Source organism: Leucopleurus acutus (genome assembly GCF_964270905.1).
Source record: "Leucopleurus acutus genome assembly, chromosome: 15".
Lineage (NCBI taxonomy): Eukaryota > Metazoa > Chordata > Mammalia > Artiodactyla > Delphinidae > Leucopleurus > Leucopleurus acutus.
This window is the reverse complement of record NC_139157.1, coordinates 67,430,776-67,450,122: the sequence shown is the minus strand read 5'-3', so window position 1 is coordinate 67,450,122 and position 19,347 is coordinate 67,430,776. Positions and strand designations below refer to the sequence as shown.

The following is a 19,347-nucleotide window of genomic DNA, read 5'->3' as shown; positions in this document are numbered from 1 at the left end:
TACTTGACATATAAAAAATTATCAATGAAATTCTTGCTGTACAAAATAATAAACTAAGGAACTGAAAAGTTACAAACAATTATTTCAAAAAAATTTTTTCTAAGGGTGACCTTGATTTCATAATTCAAAATAAACAAAATGGTTAAACATCAATGAAAGCTCCACAGTATATTAAAGAATTAAATATATGACACTTTCAATTATAAATATATTCTATTATCAGAAATGTGAAAAACTGTGACTTAAAAAACCAATGAATTAATCACTCCCTCTTGCGAGAGCACCGGAATCGCAAGTAACTGCTGAACAATAATCAACAGGAAGACACTGGAACTCACCAAAAAAGATACCCCACATCCAAAGACAAAGGAGAAGCCACAATGAGATGGTAGGAGGGGCACAATCACAATAAAATCAAATCCCATAACTGCTGGGTGGGTGACTCACAGACTGGAGAACACTTATACCACAGAAGTCCACCACTGCAGTGAAGGTTCTGAGCCCCATGTCAGGCTTCCCAACCTGGGCGTCTGGCAATGGGAGGAGGAATTCCTAGAGAATCAGACTTTGAAGCCTACTGGGAATAGACTGTAGGATTTCGACAGGACTGGGAGAAACAGAGACTCCACTCTTGGAGGGCACACACAAAGTAGTGTGCGCATCAGGACCCAGGGGAAGGAGCAGTGACCCCATAGGAGACTGAACCAGACCTACCTGCTAGTGTTGGAGGGTCTCCTGCAGAGGCGGGGGGTGGCTGTGGCTCACCGTGGGGACAAGGACACTGGCAGCAGAAGTTCTGGGAAGTACTCCTTGGCATGAGCCCTCCCAGAGTCCGCCATTAGCCCCAACAAAGAGCTGGGTAGGCTCCAGTGTTGGGTCACCTCAGGCAAAACAAGCAACACGAGGGAACCCAGCCCCACCCATCAGCAGACAAGTGGATTAAAGTTTTACTGAGCTCTGCCCACCAGAGCATCACCCAGCTCTACCCACCACCAGTCCCTCCCAACAGGAAACGTGCTCAAGCCTCTTAGATACCCTCATCCACTAGAGGGCAGACTGCAGAAGCAAAAAGAACTACAATCCTGCAGCGTGGAACAAAAAGCACATTCATAGAAAGATAGACAAGATGAAAAGGCAGAGATCTATGTACCAGAAAAAGGAACAAGATAAAACCCCAGAAAAACAACCAAACGAAGTGGAGATAGGCAACTTTCCAGAAAAAGAATTCAGAATAATTATAAGGAAGATGATCCAGGGCCTCAGAAAAAGCATGGAGGCAAAGATCAAGAAGATGCAAGAAATGTTTAACAAAGACCTAGAAGAATTAGAGAACAAACACCTAGAAGAATTAAAGAACAAACAAACAGAGATGAACAAAACAATAACTGAAATGAAAAATATACTAGAAGGAATCAATAGCAGAATAACTGAGGCAGAAGAACAGATAAGTGACCTGGAAGACAGAATGGTGGAATTCACTGCCACAGAACAGAATAAAGAAAAAAGAATGAAAAGAAATGATGACGCCTAAGAGACCTCTGGGACAACATTAAACACAACAACATTCGCATTACAGGGGTCTCAGAAGGAGAAGAGAGAGATAAAGGACCCGAGAAAATATATGAAGACATTATAGTCGAAAACTTAAATAACATGGGAAAGGAAATAGCCACCGAAGTCCAGGAAGCCCAGAGAGTCCCAGGCAGGAGAAACCCAAGGAGAAACACACTGAGGCACACAGTAGTCAAATTGGCAAAAAATAAAGAAAAATTACTGAAAGCAGCATGGGAAAAACAACAAATAACATACAAGGGAACTCCCACAGCTGATTTCTCAGCAGAAACTCTACAAGGAAGAAGGGAGTGGCATGATATATTTAAAGTGATGAAAGGGAAGAACCTACAACCAAGATTACTCTACTCAGCAAGGATCTCATTCAGATTCGCTGGAGAAATCAAAAGCTTTACAGACAAGCAAAAGCTAAGAGAATTCAGCACCACCAAACCAGCTCTACAACAAATGCTAAAGGAACTTCTCCAACTGGAAAACACAAGAGAAGAAAAGGGCCTACAAAAACAAACCCAAAACAATTAAGAAAATGGTCAAAGGAACATACGTATCGATAATTACCTTAAATGTGAATGGATTAAATGCTCCAACCAAAAGACACAAGCTCGCTGAATGGAAACAAAAACAAGACCATATATGTGCTGTCTACAAGAGACCCACTTCAGACCTAGGGACACATACAGACTGAAAGTGAGGGGATGGAAAATGATATTTCATGCAAATGGAAATCAAAAGAGAGCTGGAGTAGCAATACTCATATCAGATAAAATAGACTTTAGAGCTTCCCTGGTGGCGCAGTGGTTGAGAGTCTGCCTGCCGATGCAGGGGACGCGGGTTCATGCCCCGGTCCGGGAGGATCCCACATGCCGTGGGGCGGCTGGGCCCATAAGCCATGGCCGCTGAGCCTGCGCGTCCGGAGCCTGTGCTCCGCCGCGGGAGAGGCCACAACAGTGAGAGGCCCACGTACCGCAAAAAAAAAAAAATAAAATAGACTTTAAAATAAAGAATGTTACAAGAGACAAGGAAGGACACTACATAATAATCAAGGGATCAAACCAAGAAGAAGATATAACAATTGTAAATATATATGCCCCAACACAGGAGCACCTCAATACATAAGGCAACTGCTAACAGCTATAAAAGAGGAAATTCACAGTAACACAATAATAGTGGGGGACTTTTAACACCCCACTTACACCAATGGACAGATCATCCAAACAGAAAATTAATAAGTAAACACAAGCTTTAAATGACACAAAAGACCAGATACATTTAATTGATATTTATAGGACCTTCCATCCAAAAACAGCAGATTACATTTTCTTCTCAAGTGCACATGGAATATTCTCCAGGATAGATCACATCTTGGGTCACAAATCGAGCCTCAGTAAATTTAAGAAAACTGAAATCACATCAAGCATCTTTTCTGACCACAATGCACTAAGATTAGAAATGAATTACAGGGAAAAAACATTAAAAAACACAAACACATGGAGGCTAAAGAATACATTACTAAATAACCAAGAGATGACTGAAGAAATTAAAGAGGAAACCAAAAAACACCTAGAGACAAATGACAACGAAAACATGACGATCCAAAACCTACAGGATGCAGCAAAAGCAGTTCTAAGAGGGAAGTTTATAGCTATACAAGCCAACCTCAAGAAACAAGAAAAATCTCAAATAAACAATCTAACCTTACACCTAAAGGAACTAGAGAAAGAAGAACATACAAAACCCAAAGTTAGTAGAAGGAAAGAAATCATAAATGTCAGAGCAGAAATAAATGAAATAGATACAAAGAAAAAAACAGCAAAGATCAATAAAACTAAAAGCTGGTTCTTTGAGAAGATAAACAAAACTGATAAACCATTCCCCAGCCTCATCAAGAAAAAGAGGGAGAGACTCAAATCAATAAAATTAGAAATGAAAAAGGAGAAGTTGCTACAGACACCACAGAAATATAAAGCATCCTTAGAGACTATTATAAGCAACTCTATGCCAATAAAATGCACAACCTGGAAGAAATGTACAAATTCTTAGACAGCTATAACCTTCCAAGACTGAACCAGGAAGAAACAGAAAATATAAATAGACCAATCACAAGTAATGAAATTGAACCTGTGATTAAAAACCTTCCAAGGAACAAAAGTCCAGGACCAGATGGCTTCACAGGTGAATTCTATCAAACATTTAGAGAAGAGCTAACACCTATCTTTCTCAAACTCTACCAAAATATATCAGAGGGAGGAACACTCCCAAACTCATTCTATGAGGCCACCATCACCCTGATACCAAAACCAGACAAAGATACTACAAAAAAAGAAATTACAGACCAGTATCACTGATGAATATAGATGCAAAATCCTCAACAAAATACTAGCAAACAGAATCCAACAGCACATTAAAAGGATCATACACCACGACCAAGTGGGGTTTATACCAGGAATGCAAGGATTCATCAACATACACAAATCAATCAATGTGATAAACCATATTAACAAATTGAAGGAGAAAAACCATATGATCATCTCAACAGATACAGAAAAAGCTTTTGACAAAATTCAACACCCACTTATGATGAAAACTCTCCAGAAAGCGGGCATAGAGGGCACCTACCTCAACATAATAAAGGCCATATACGACAAACCCACAGCAAACATCATTCTCAATGGTGAAAAACTGAAAGCATTTCCTCTAAGATCAGGAACAAGACAACAATGTCCACTCTTGCCACTATTATTCAACATAGTTTTGAAAGTCTTAGCCACGGCAATCAGAGAAGAAAAAGAAATAAAAGGAATCCAAATCGGAAAAGAAGAAGTAAAACTGTCACTATTTGCAGATGACATGATATTATACATAGATAATCCTAAAGGTGCCACAAGAAAACTACTAGAGCTAGTCAATGAATTTGGTAAAAAAGTAGCAGGATACAAAATTAATGCACAGAAATCTCTTGCATTCCTATATACTAATAATGAAAAATTTGAAAGAGACATTAAGGAAATACTCCCATTTACCATTGCAACAAAAAGAATAAAATACCTAGGAATAAACCTACCTAGGGAGACAAAAGACCTGTATGCAGAAAACTATAAGACACTGATGAAAGAAATTAAAGATGATACAAACAGACGGAGAGATATACCATGTTCTTGGATTGGAAGAATCAATATTGTGAAAATGACTATACTACCCAAAGCAATCTACAGATTCAATGCAATCCCTATTAAATTAACAATGGCATTTTCTACAGAACTAGAACAAACAATTTCACACTTTGTATGAAGACACAAAGACCCTGAATAGCCAAAGCAGTCTTGAGGGGAAAAAACAGAGCTGGAGGAATCAGACTCCCTGAATTCAGACTATACTACAAAGCTACACTAATCAAGACAGTATGGTACTGGCACAAAAACAGAAATATAGATCAGTGGAACAGGATAGAAAGCCCAGAGGTAAACCCACACACCTATGGTCAACTAATCTATGACAAAGGAGGCAAGGATATACAATGGAGAAAAGACAGTCTCTTCAACTAATGGTACTGGGAAAACTGGACAGCTACAGGTAAAAGAATGAAATACGGAAACTCCCTAACACCACACACAAAAATAAACTCAAAATGGATTAGAGAGACCTAAATGTAAGACTGGACACTATAAAACTCTTAGAGGAAAACACAGGCAGAACACTCTTTGACATAAATCACAGCAAGATCTTTTTTGATCCTTCTTCTAGAGTAATGGTAATAAAAACAAAAATAAACAAATGAGACCTAATGAAACTTAAAAGCTTGTGCAAAGCAAAGGAAACTACAAACAAGATGAGAAGACAACCCTCAGAATGGGAGAAAATATTTGCAAATGAATCAATGGACAAAGAATTAATCTCTAAAATATATAAACAACTTATGAATCTCAATATCAAAAAAACAGACAACCCAATCCAAAATTGGGCAGAAGACCTAAACAGACATTTCTCCAAAGAAGACATACAGATGGCCAAGAAGCACATGAAAAGCTGCTCAACATCACTAATTATTACAGAAATGCAAATCAAAACTACAGTGAGGTACCTCACACCAGTTAGAATGGGCATCATCAGAAAATCTACAAACAACAAATGCTGGAGAGGGTGTGGAGAAAAGGGAACCCTCTTGCACTGTTGGTGGGTATGTAAATTGATACAGCCACTATGGAGAACAGTATGGAGGTTCCTTAAAAATTAAAAATAGAATTGCCATATGACCCAGCAGTCCCACTACTGGGCATATATCCAGAGAAAACCATAATTGAAAAAGATACATGCACCCCAATGTTCATTGCAGCACTATTTATAATAGTCAGGTCATGGAAGCAACCTAAATGCCCATCAACAGACGAATAGATAAAGAAGATGTGGTACATATATACAATGGAATATTACTCAGCCATAAAAGGGAACGAAACTGGGTCATCTGTAGAGACATGGATGGATCTAGAGACTGTCATACAGAGTGAAGCAAGTCAGGAAGAGAAAAACAAATATCGTATATTAACGCATATATGTGGAACCTAGAAAAATGGTACAGAGGAACTGGTGTGCAGGGTAGAAATGGAGACACAGATGTAGAGAACAAACGTATGGACATGAAGTGGGGAAAGTGGTGGTCGTGGGGTGTGTGTGTGATGAATTGGGAGATTGGGATTGACATGTATCCACTAATATGTATAAAATGGATGACTAATAAGAACCTGCTGTATAAAAAAATAAAGTAAAATTCAAAAATGCAAAAAAAGTTAAAATTTTAAAAATCAATGAAATAAAGCAAAAGGTACTCAATAAATCCTTACTGAATGAATGATTACAGACCAAGAGATGAAAAGCATGAATTAATCATTTTTACAGGAAAATATGGTTGAATCTCCTAAACAAGACACAAAAGCACAAACTTTGAGATATAGTGAGCTGGATTTCATTAAAATGAAAAACTTCTGTGAATCAATAGATATTAATATGGAAAACATATTGTTTGCCACATATATAACTAAGAAAGGATTAGAATCCAGAAAAGATAGCTATTAGAAGATTATTCAAACTTGCAGTTAAATCACAGAAGAAAAATTCAAACAAGTAAAAATAAACATGAAATATGCTTAACTTCATTAGTAATCAGGAAAGCAAATTAAAACAATCCAATTGACAAAGATCTTAAAATCTGATAATACCAACTGTGGTAAAGTGGTACAACTACTTCTGAGGGGAATTTAGCAACACAACAAAAAAGCTGAAGTCGCCAGTTTAATCAGAATCTCCATGATGTAGGGAAGAGGGACTGGCTTTTTAAAACGCTTCCTAGATGATTGTATCCCAAGAATGAGAACTATCCTAGAGAAACCTGGACATACACACACAATAAAAAGTATATAAAACTGTTCCATGCAATAGTAGTATAACAGCAAAATATGGAAACCCCAATGTCCATCAAATGGAAAAAAGATAAATTCTGTATATTTATACAATGTAATAAAATACTAATTAAAGTGAGTGAACTAAACCTGTATGTATTAACACAAATAAATATCAACAAATAAGGTGGACCAAATGTTGGGTACCATAGTACAGTAGTACAATGACATTTATATAACAGTAGAAACACTGCAAAAGAATACACCACATATATCTTATCGATCTACACTAGATAGTAAAGGTATTAAAAACATTCATGGGAATAATAAACATTAAATTCAGGGTAGAATCTGCTTCTGGATAAGATGGTCAAGAATGGAATGAGAGAGGTGTGCACAAGAAACTCCTACTGAATCTGTAATGATTTATTCCTTACTGAAAAGAAAGTGGAGTAAAAATGACAATGTTAAACTTCAACAAATCTGGAGGTCAGTACATAAGTATGCCTTACATTATTCTCTATATATTTGTGCATGCTGAAATTTTTCATATTTTTTTAAAGAATTAGAAGGCTGTTGTCTCAGGCAAAGCTCCCAGACTAAGAAGTGAACCTGCACTGAACAATATTAAAGTGGAGTTCATTATCAAGAGGCAAAGGAGACAGTGCACCCCCATTCACAAAGAAACAAGGCCAACCCCATCCTTTACATCTCGTTATGGCCCAATGAACATTATTCCAATATCTGTAATGAGAATAAATCAATTCTGGAACACCTTACTTTTGAGGAATATAGTGGTCACAGACAGAACAAAAATAAAACTTGATTTCTGACTGAGTTTCTTAAATTTGAAACTCTGAAATATAGAAATTCAACAAAAAAATGAGATACATACATTGAACATTTCCAGGAAAAAATAATCTGGATAAATGCAATCCTGAATCTTACTACTACAATTTAAAATGTATACCCCTTAAAAAGAACTTTTTAAAAGCCTTGTTATAAATCTTCAAAACCTTATAACTTAACACTTTTAATTCCAGAAGTCTTAATTGCTTTCAGTCTGGTTTGAATACTAAGTGATTATGCAATTTGAATAACACGTCTAGAGGAATGATTACACCTTTTCATGGATATACACTACTGAAAGAAATTCTTGCATTTACAGAAGTCATCTTGTACTGCCTAAATAATTTAGTCATTCATACTATAATTAAACATTAACAGGAAAACAGATTCTTGATGAGTCTAACATTGCAGGAAATGGGTAGAGAATATAATTCCTATTTTTTTAATCTATTTACAACAGGCAATTTTATATTTTGTTTTCAAGTTTCCTGCATGTACTCATGAATAACATATTTGTGCCTCCATGTTACACAGTGAACACTCATAGTCAGTTTCTCTGTTTTTTTTTTAAGTGACAGACTAATAAAATTTGGAGACTTTTTAATCGAGTACAGGATAACTAAAATTGAGAATTTTCCATTTTACAAAATGCTGTCTTATTTTATCACAATTAAACTTTTTTCCTTACTCACTTGAAGTTCCTAAAGAATCCAAAGACAAAGAAATGTGCTAAATATTAGGCAATTAAGAGAAAGAAAAGGAGACGTAAAAGTATTAATAAGGTATCAAATGGGTAATTTGAATGAGTCATCATTCTGCTTTCCTACTATCTCTAAGACAGTAGAACTTTTTATTTGTTAAAAACTGATTATTATCTCAGTGACATTTTTATTTTATAAATTATAAAAGGTACTTACATTGAATTTAATTATGTCGTATATCAAGTATCTAGGAACAGCCTGTCCATTTACTCTGTCAATAATCATTTCCTTTAAAGAGAAAAGAAGGTAAGTTTACTCATACTTTAAGAGCAATTTCTTTAGTTTGATTAAAATATAACATTCACACAGAAAGTACATAAATCATAAATATACAACTTGATGAAATTTCAAAGTGAACACACTTCTACACGGATCAAATCAATAGACTGTCAGCACCACAAAAAAACCCACCATGAATTTATTCTGTATTGCAATAAAATCATATGACAATATCACCTCATTTTTTATATTTGAATTTCTATTCTACATCTTATGTTTGAATTACTAAGCAACTATTAGGATAAAGAAACTACAAATTTTAAATTCTAAATATCAGCAACATTTAAAAAATAAATTTTGCTAAATCATTATTGCTTTAAATTCTGTTGTATGTCAATTGCTTTAATCATAAAATCTATAGGTATAAATGGTGCCCTTATTATAGATAAAATCTCCATGTGACCCTTGGTTCCGTATCCCTTTCTTGGATACGGATCCCGTATCCCTTGGTTCTTTCTTGGTTCCGTATCCCTCTACTATGATCAAAGGGAACAGGGCAAGAGAATATGATATCACATATCACAGCCATTAAGTGAAACGAACTTAAAATCTGCACTCTGACAGAAAAAAGATAAAGGACACTAAAGGATGATTACAGGCATATAATGTAGGATTTTAAAAAATTTTTTTCTGCCATGTCATGCAGCTTGCAGGATCTTAATAATTACCCAAAATATTAATTCTTAATAATAGGTTTTAACCTAAAATTATTATTCTTTCCTCATATTTTTCCTTGGAAACTAAACAGTCTTTTTATTATCTAATTTCATGACAATAACCACACACAACCATCTAAAATTACAAAGAACACACTGATGGAAGACAAATATATTTTCTAGTTTTAAGCAACTATTACCAATTGATTTCTTTCTCAAATATGTATTAGTTAAGCTACAGACATTTATTTATGGTTATCATCTTGAACCCAACAATTGACATAAATCATTTTCATTACTTTAAATTTGTTCACTGAAATATTTTTAAGTACTTGTATCTGAGAATTTTATAAGCCAACAAGGTAGCACCAATAACAGGTTTCAATTAATCTTTTCAAAAATGTGTGGATGGAAATTAAGTGGACTTCCAGGTTCAGAGAGCAGAAATCACAGAATTTCCCTCCCAAATTACCTGATGAAATGAGTAAATACATATCTTCTTCAAACAGTAAAAATAACAAAAAAGAAAGTTTATTATCAGCAAACTAAACAAGTAAAAAGGAATAAACAAACCAGTAAGTTTAAAAACTGATAACCATGGAAACTACCAAAATTCTGGTAAAACAAAAAGGGTTCACCTCCAAGCCCACTAAACCCCCAAAAGCCCTACTTGTAAAATGACAAATCATTGATAACTGTCACTATTACATTAAAATATAGAGAAGGAAACTCGGTGGTTATTCTTGTCTTCTTTTTTCCCTCTTCCGATTAAAAAGTAATTAAAATAGCAGAACACTCCTCCTGTCTGAAATAAAGGCTACGGGACTGCGTGCTGAATTGGAGAAACAATCTGAGCATTACTGGAATAAAATATGGCTCCCAACTCGCTGAAGAAAACATTTACCCACAGTTTTTAAAAGAGAAGAGAACCCAGGGATTCTAACAAAGACCTAGGCTGTGTGGTGGACAAAATATATGAAGAAATGATCTTCAAGGCACTAGACATCCAGCAACAAAGTACAGTAACTCCTAGGAAACAGTAAATAACTATATGAGCCCTACAACTGTCCCAGTTTATTGGTTGAGGAGAGTTTCCAGGCTTCAATGCAGGCAGGGGGAGCCCAGGAGAGCCCAGCAGTCTCCCTGAATTGAGAAAATAGACCAGGCTGTCTAGGGAGACCAATGAGGCTAGAGTTTTCACAGCAGAGGATAGGGTGGAAGAGGGACGTCTTCAGATAGACCCCCATGAATATTCAGCAAAGCAAGCATGTGAGGAAACTACTCAAGGTCAGGCAAAGAAGTACCCAAAAATCTTAAAGAGAACCATACATGTCACTCAACAAGGTTGGGAATAACGCCTGTTCCCACCAGCCAGATTAGAAAGTCTCATAACTCACAGGGCATTGAGTACTCAGAAGGATCTTATCTCAGTAGCGGAGGATAATTATCCCTAAAGACTCCTCACCTAACAAATCTTAAAAACAAGACTCAAAAGGCACAAACTAGTCCCAAGTAAATTAACTGCATCTCAGAACAAAGCTCAAGAATAGTTATAGGAATACAAAAATATTGAGCCCCCAACAAGGTAAAATTCAAAACATCTGGCAGCCAATCAAAAATTACCAGGTATGCAAAGAGACAAAAACACACAGCTCATAAAGAGGAGAAAAAAATCCATCAAAATAGGCCTAAAACTGTGAGCGATGTTAGAGCTAGCAGGCAAGAACATTCTAACAGTATCCCATATATTCAAAAAGGTAAGTAGAGACACAGAAGACTTAAAAAAGACTCAAATTCAATTTCCAGAGGTGAAAACTACAATGTCTGAGGTGAAAAATACTGTGGTTGGGATGAACAGTGGTTTAGATGCTGGAGAAGGAGAGATTCATGAACGTGAAGACAAATCAATACAAACTATCCAAAATGAAACAGAAAAGTTTGTTGTTGTTGTTTTAATGAAAGAACATTAGTAATTAAATTTTCAACAGGTGGAAGGTAGAAATGCACAAAAACATTCTACTTTTGATGAAAATTGTAAACCCACAGAAAAAAGATGCTGAATCCTTTATTATGGGCCCTACGAAAAAAAACCCAAAATCTGCATGTTTGACTTTCCTATCCTCTGTACTTCTCCATATTCCATTGCCTTTATCTGAAGTTCCCAGGCATCCACTCTTCTGCCTACCCATTTAATATTTCCTGAGCCCAAACTATACTCTATGCTCTAAGTGCTGGAGACATTAAGCACCCAGTCCCTAGCTTCAAGGGGCTCAGAGTAATAGAAAGAGAGGAAAATATATAAGTAGCTAGGTCGAAGGAAGAGCTACAGTTTTAATGACAGATGGCCATACAGAGAGAATGACCATGTAGCTATCTGTCTAAACCAGGATACTTTTGAGAGTGAGAGATGGCTATTAATAACTATACTAAGACAACAAGTATACACCTTTACTATTCCAGTCAATAAGGGCACATTGTATAAACATAAGGAGAAGGAGTGGTTATTTCTACCTGAAGAGTAAGACAAAGGTTTGATAATAAGGTGAGAAACCCATTAGCTGAATCCTGAAAGATGTGGTGGATATCTTCTAGCAGGATGGTGGACACGCCAAATGGTATTTAAAAGGCATGGAGAAGGTGGTAAACTATCCAAAGCTCAGTAATAGGTGGGACTTATGCTTTAAAGGGCTCACAGTCAAAGATGATGTTAAATGCTTAGGCGCGGCCCAGATATAAGGAATATTACATTACGTACTTTGGCTTTCATGCTTTAAGCAATGGAGAACCACTGAAGGGGTGTTTTGGGTTTTTTTAATATAAATTTGTTTTATTTATTTATTTTTGGCTGCGTTGGGTCTTCGTTGCTGCACGCGGGCTTTCTCTAGCTGCGGTGAGCGGGGGCTACTCTTTGTTGTGGTATGCAGGCTTCTCATTGTGGTGGCTTCTCTTGTTGCAGAGCACGGGCTCTAGGCACATGGGCTTCAGTAGTTGTGGCTCACAGTCTCAGCAGTTGTGGCTCTCATGCTCTAGAGCGCAGGCTCAGTAGTTGTGGTGCACGGGCTTAGTTGTTCCGCAGCATGTGGGATCTTCCCAGACCAGGGCTTGAACCCATGTCCCCTGCACTGGCAGGCAGATTCTTAACCACTGCACCACCAGGGAAGCCCCCACTGAAGGGTTTTAATGAAAGGAAGTAATTAACTGTGGAAAACCTGTGGGCCTTCAAAGTTCATCTCAAAGGTAACCCATTCCTTGAAATCCTTTCAGATAAGGCCCACTTGGTTCTAATTATCATAGTTAAGTGATGAAATGTTCCTGAATTAGATAGCAGTGGTTGCATAATCTTGTGAATACTAAAAACCACTGACTTATATACCTTAGAATGGTAAATTATATTTCAACTTTTTCAATAAAGTTAAATTTTAAAAAGAAAAAGAAATCCTAAAATCAGTTCTTCAGAGTGAAGGAAAACGATGGAACCCCAGATACACAGCATATATTAAACGTCAGCTATGTATGTGTTGATTACACACGTTCTATAAATACAGGCACAACAAAAATGACTAAAAGGAAATACATCAAAATGTTAAAATTTAATCTCTTCTTGATAGTTGAGTTCTATTTTATAACATACAGACTTCCTAAAATTTTAACAATGAGCATGCATATTCCTTTATAAAAAATTAACAGATGAAAAGACATGCCATTTTCCCAAGATTTTTGTTATTAACTTTAATGATTAACTGCTATATCCTCCTCTTATCCTCAGTATAAAATTGATTGAACTTCACTGATTTGTTTCAAGTGAATTACTGCCGTATTTCTAAACTCCTATTTTCCACATTCTGTGGGTCAAAGAACATAATCTAGAGAGCAAAACAAAAGCTTAAACGCTCACATATGACAGCCAGACAATTAGGCAGTTTGAGTTATTCTTGGATTTGGAATTTGACAAAAACAATTTGCAAATGAAAATGTAGAAGAAACAGGAAACTACAGAGGACTGTTTTAATTAACTAAGTGGAAAAACAGATATGGCAACTATAATTCTGGTCCAAGTAAACTGACATCATGAATCATATTGCTATTTTAAAACCTCACAAGAGTCTATTATGTTGCTCTCAGTTATCCAAGTTTGGGGTGAAAATAAATAGTACTGCTAAGTTAAATCTGCAGGTGGTTAAGCATCTAATTTTTAAGCATTATTTCCTACCTGGAATGCCCTTGGCCCATGTCCAACAAAAATCTCTTTCTATAGAAATCTTCCCATATCTAACACCAACTCCTCTATAAACCATCTTTAGTTTCTAACTAGATGTAATTCATTTCTCCTCTAAACAACCAAAGGACTTGTTTTAAATGCCAATCTTCGTTTTATTCGTTACCTATCATTCTCCGTCCCAACCCAATGAAGTAAGATATCTCCAGGGTGAGGCCTTCTTCTCAACCTTCTAAACAATGCCTGCACTCCTGGTGTGGTACATGATAGGAATGAAAAACTACACTAAACTTTTGCAAATGCTATAACTTGAGTCTTTTTCTTCCTTTTATTTTATGAATTATGATGCTAAAAAACTGTATCTTAAATAAAATGAAAGTAACAAAAATCAAAATAAATGTTCTTGCTGTTCCCATGAACCAATTACCAGAGCTGCTGTATTGGCAATGCAGATTATGGACAGCACAACTCCCGGGGTAGCTGTCACAGCAACTACGATAAGAACGGAACACCTTGGAGATGTGCAGTAGCAATACTTCCAACCTTATGCAGTGGCTCTGTCAACCACAAGGGGGTGTGTGTGTGCACGTGCAGCATGCGTGCGCGCACACGCACAAATGTGTTAAAAAGTTTACGTATATATGTCAAAATATTTTACCACGCACACCGTCACAGGAATGAAAATTTATAATACTAGTAGCCTCACAGAGTACACAGTATAGACAATTCTGTGACTCTATAGTTACTCTTCGCTCAGTCTCCGTTTGCCACTCAGTCTCAATCAACTATACTACCTTCTTTCCTTCTTTCTAATCTTTATATCCAGCTCAGTCAACCTCTCCCTGGACTTCTGTCATCACTCTTTATGACCCATCTAAAATTTTCCTTGATCTCATGTCCACTGCTCTTCTCCACACAACCTCAAACTCTCACTCTCTCTACGTCACATCCTGAACCTTCTCATCACCCAAAACTATACCTCAGAAGTGGCTGATTCAAACATCTCATTCTCCAATCACAGTCTTCCATCTTCTGGCTTGCACACTCCAATATTTACCTGGTAAATTTTTTAAAAAGCACATGGGATTGGGGCAACAAGCATTCAGGTCACTTGGAAAATGGTACTCCCTCTGTTAAACAAATAAATACATATTTTATGCATGTGGCTTTCATTAGGGTAATTCTATCATTGAGAGTTTAAATGAACATTCACAAGCTACTCACTATTTTCCCAATATCACTGATATAAATCTGAAACAGAGACGCAAATTTCATCTTAAGACAGGAAGCATTCTCATACAAATTCCAGAGACTATTAGCCAGATATAATTCAATCTGCCTTGTGAAAAAGGTTCAATACTGAAAAAGTGAATAAATACTAAAGAACATGAGCAGTATCCCTGTAGAAAAGAAACTTACAGTTGTGGGAAGCCATAAGAAAGATGTAGAGTCCCTTTTCCCTCCAAAGAAAAATAGTGAAGGTGTGGCAAAGAGATAAACCACACAACCAAACATAGCAAACAGAAAGGTAAATGGTCTGGAGATAAGCCTACCAGAGATCATTCTGCAGAGAAAAATACAAGCTTCTTGTTGTACAGATTTGCACATAAAGTATAACACACTAATTCAGCCTAACTTCTCAAATAGCCTTGTTCACCCGAAAGCTAAATAAAGAGAGCAAAATCTAAGTGACAAACTTAAGAATAGCCAAGAGATTGGATATCCTTGCACTATCAGACATTAAATTGTATGCTAAAGTTACAGCCTGTAAGTCAACCTAAAACTACCACGGGAAGACCAAAATATTAATGGAATAGGAAAGCGAATCAAGAAACAAACAACGATATAAGGGAATCCCATATACAATAAAAATGATATACCTAATTAAAAAGGAAAAATACATTAGCAGACTGGTGCTGAGGTAACAATTTAGACATTTGGAAATAAATAAAACTGTATCCCTATCTTACTCATTTTACCAAAATGTATTGTGGATAGATCAAATATTTAAATATGTAAATGAAACCATAAAAGTATTAGAAGGAAAAACAGGGGACTATTATAATAATTCTGAAGTAAAAATATCTTTCGTAAAATGACACAAAAGCCAAATATTAAAAACCAAGGTGTTTAACTACTATATATAAAATAGATAACTAATAAGGACATACTGTATAGCACAGGGAACTCTACTCAGTACTCTGTAATAACCTATATGGAAAAGAATCTAAAGAAGAGTGAATTATGTATATGTATAACTGATTCACTTTGCTGTACATCTAAAACTAACACAACATTGTAAATCAACTATACTCCAATAAATATTTTTTTTAAAAAAAACAAGATGTTTATAATTTACCTACATAAATTTAAACCTGTGCCACCGAAAACACCAGAAAAAATATTATTTTTTCAAAATATGGGTCATAAAGTAATACCCCAATAGACAAACACTTCTCATAAATCAGTAAGAAAAACATGAACACCCAACAGAAAAATGTATGAAAGATCTGAATGGGCAACTCACAGAAGAAATATAGTAACTCTGTATTATACTAAATACAGTAAAACAGAAGTGAAAAAATATTAAACCTCCTCAACAAGTCACATAAATTAAGAGGTAAACATTTATTTCACTATGTGCCAGACACTATTATCAGCACTTTATATAAACTATCCAACTTAATCTTCACAACAGCACCAAGACCTAAGTACTGTTATTAGCCTAACTTCACTACAGATAACGAAACTGAGTAAACGATATTAGGGCCCTCATACAATAACTCATGGAGCCAATAAGACACCATCAGTTAGAGTCAGGGTTCTTAACCACTATGCTATACTATCTCCTAAAATGAAAAAGTCATTTAAAATTAGAAGATTTAAAATTTTCAAAACCCAGTGTTTAATAAGACAGTGCATAGATCCTTTAGGATGGCTGAACTATACATGTGTTCAAACTTTCTGGAAAGAAGGGTGGCAATTATACATGTCAATGTTTAAAACGGGTAATGCCCCCAAATCCAGCATAGTGAACACAGTACAGTGTATCAGGTTACTGTCCCTGCCTTGGGAGGACTACGTCTCTTGTACTCCAAGTGGTACTGCCACCTATGAGCCCCTGGTCTCCACTGTCTCTCTTCCTTGGATATATATATAACTTAGGCAAGGCCCTCTGGAATCTTCCCTGGGATTGATATATGGATATTGGGAGAGAAAAGTTCCCTTTCTGCTTGCTTTGCAAGGCACCTTGCCTCCCACATGGGAAGAGCCTTCATGCAGAGTGAGAACAGACAGACAAGTAAGCAAAGAAAGAGAGAGAAAGACAGCATGGTCCATATCACTTGAGTCCCCAGATCCAGCCTGAAGCAAGTCAAGCTGAAACCTAATTATTTGTGCCAATTTAGTTCTTTTTTCCTCAGTTACTTTAAGTAGAATCTCACTTCTAAGAATCTTAATTATAAAACTGCACAATTGGGCTTCCCTGGTGGCGCAGTGGTTGGGAGTCGGCCTGCCGATGCAGGGGACACGGGTTCGTGCCCCGGTCCGGGAGGATCCCACATGCCGCAGAGCGGCTGCGCCCGTGGGCCATGGCCGCTTAGCCTGTGCGTCAGGAGCCTGTTGCTCCGCAATGGGAGAGGCCACAGCAGTGAGAGGCCCGCATACCGCAAAAAAAAAAAAAAAAAAAAAAAAAAACAACTGCACAACTGTGAAAGAAAAAGGTATAAGGATATGCATACAAGTATGTCTTATAATACAAAAAATCCAAATGTCCACCAAAAGAGGGCTGGCTAAATTAATTACAGAATTGTTTGTCAAACTTGCCTAATTAAAATCACTTGGGCACTTATTAAAAATAGAGATAACTTGACCCCTGGGAGAGTCTAATTCACTAGGTCTAGGATAGGCTACTGGGATAGGCCATATTTTTAACAAGCATCCCCTATAATTTTCATAAGCAAGATAGTCTGGAAACCCTAAATTAGTGTTTACATATACAGTGGTCTATCATTCAGACTTTTATGTGAAAAAGGTCCAAAACACATTGCTAAGTGAAAACAACACAAATTACAAAACAGATGTAACATTTAAATCTTTTCATGCAAAATTATGTAACTATCCACGTGGGTACATATTTGACCAAAGTACTCATTTTCAGCCAGGGCAGAGGTACCTGTACTCAGAATCTTACTGGGACTGGAAGGGGTCCCAAGTCCCCAAAAGATTCTGATAGACATTCTGTTTAAGAATCTATGCCCTGAGTTAGTATTACTAATATGAATGTGAATCCTTCAGGAGCAGATGTAAGATTGAATGTTCTGGCACAGAGAAAAGTCTGGAATAATGTTCATCAAAATGATAACAGAAGTTACTCCAATGGTTAAGAGTTCAGGTGATTTTTACCAGCTTTTTTGTAATGTTCTGTATTATTTTAATTTTTATTTACAATGAACGAATACATTTAGAATTGGGGAGAAGAAAGCTGTCTGCTCAGGAGAAAGTTAAAATATTTTTAATCAAGTAATTTTATGATTATTAAGTATAGATTTTCTGAATGGGAAAATTCTTATCAGCTTTCAAAATTCAAATGTAAAAGTACAAGTGGCTGCTTTCAAAGACACGATCCTCTTTCAACAAGAACTATTAGTTCATATAGCTAAAGAGCCAAGGAAAAATGTGATATGTCACATCACTCAATTAAAATTCAACTGACAAGTAAAACAATAAAATGAGTTTTTCAGTAAGAATTTTTTTCAATCACAAAGAACAAAAGAATTAAGATTTAATTTTGTTCACTTATTCTGTATCTAAGACAATGATCAAGTGACAGTAAGTGCAGGTAAGAGATAAAGGGAATTTAACATCTTAACAAAAACTAGATTCAATTTTTTAACTGTCAATTATACACCAATAAAAAAAACTTTTAAAAAAAACTGGATCTGATTCTAAATTTCCTGTTTAGTTATTAAAAATACACATGTACTTGCACAAGAAAGAAAAACAGCAATGTTTGATATTTTTTAAAAAAAGATAAAATATGACTTACCCCATCTAGGAGAGTATTCGATAAATGCATGCGGAGATCTTTACGAAATGGAAATTCCAGATTTGAAACATGAAACACTGAATTATCTCTATCAATCATAAAAACTTCATTTGTGCCATCAATCAACATCATATACCTTAAATGAAACATTAAAAAGATAATATTAACAGTAAAATTCAAGAATAGAGTCGTAAGAAATATCAGTTGAATTGTTTTTCCTTAGACTTACAATAGCTGCCTGGAATAATGTTCACCAGAGTCCCCCCTCCACCATCATTCAAATTAAAGTACCACAAATAACAAAATCTTTTTTAAAGACGTTTTTGTTTCCTATAAAAAACATACGGTATAGAGAAATCAAAGCTTTTTACGGAAACAATGTGATGTTCAAGAGCAACCTTATAACCCATCTTAGGAGAGAACGGTTCTCTAATTTTTATTAGATCTTAAACACCAAAGTTTACGAAACACACAAACACACATATATGTAATTACGGAATTTTATTGGCTCAACAACTATACAAATTAGGAATTACTCTCTCCACTTTGCAGTAAAAAAAGAAAGTGATTTGCAAAT

At 36.0% G+C, this 19,347-nt stretch overlaps 1 protein-coding gene across 1 annotated transcript in view; it reads right to left on the bottom strand.

The window, feature by feature from the left end:
• RNGTT (RNA guanylyltransferase and 5'-phosphatase) overlaps positions 1–19,347 on the bottom strand; it is a 218,660-nt gene that overhangs the window by 137,664 nt on the left and 61,649 nt on the right. The window contains exons 9-10 of the mRNA XM_082855531.1: positions 18,771–18,906; positions 8,729–8,800 (exon numbers count right to left, since the gene is read on the bottom strand). Of these exons, the coding sequence (XP_082711657.1) occupies positions 8,729–8,800; positions 18,771–18,906 (208 nt within the window). The remainder of the gene's footprint in view (positions 1–8,728; positions 8,801–18,770; positions 18,907–19,347) is intronic.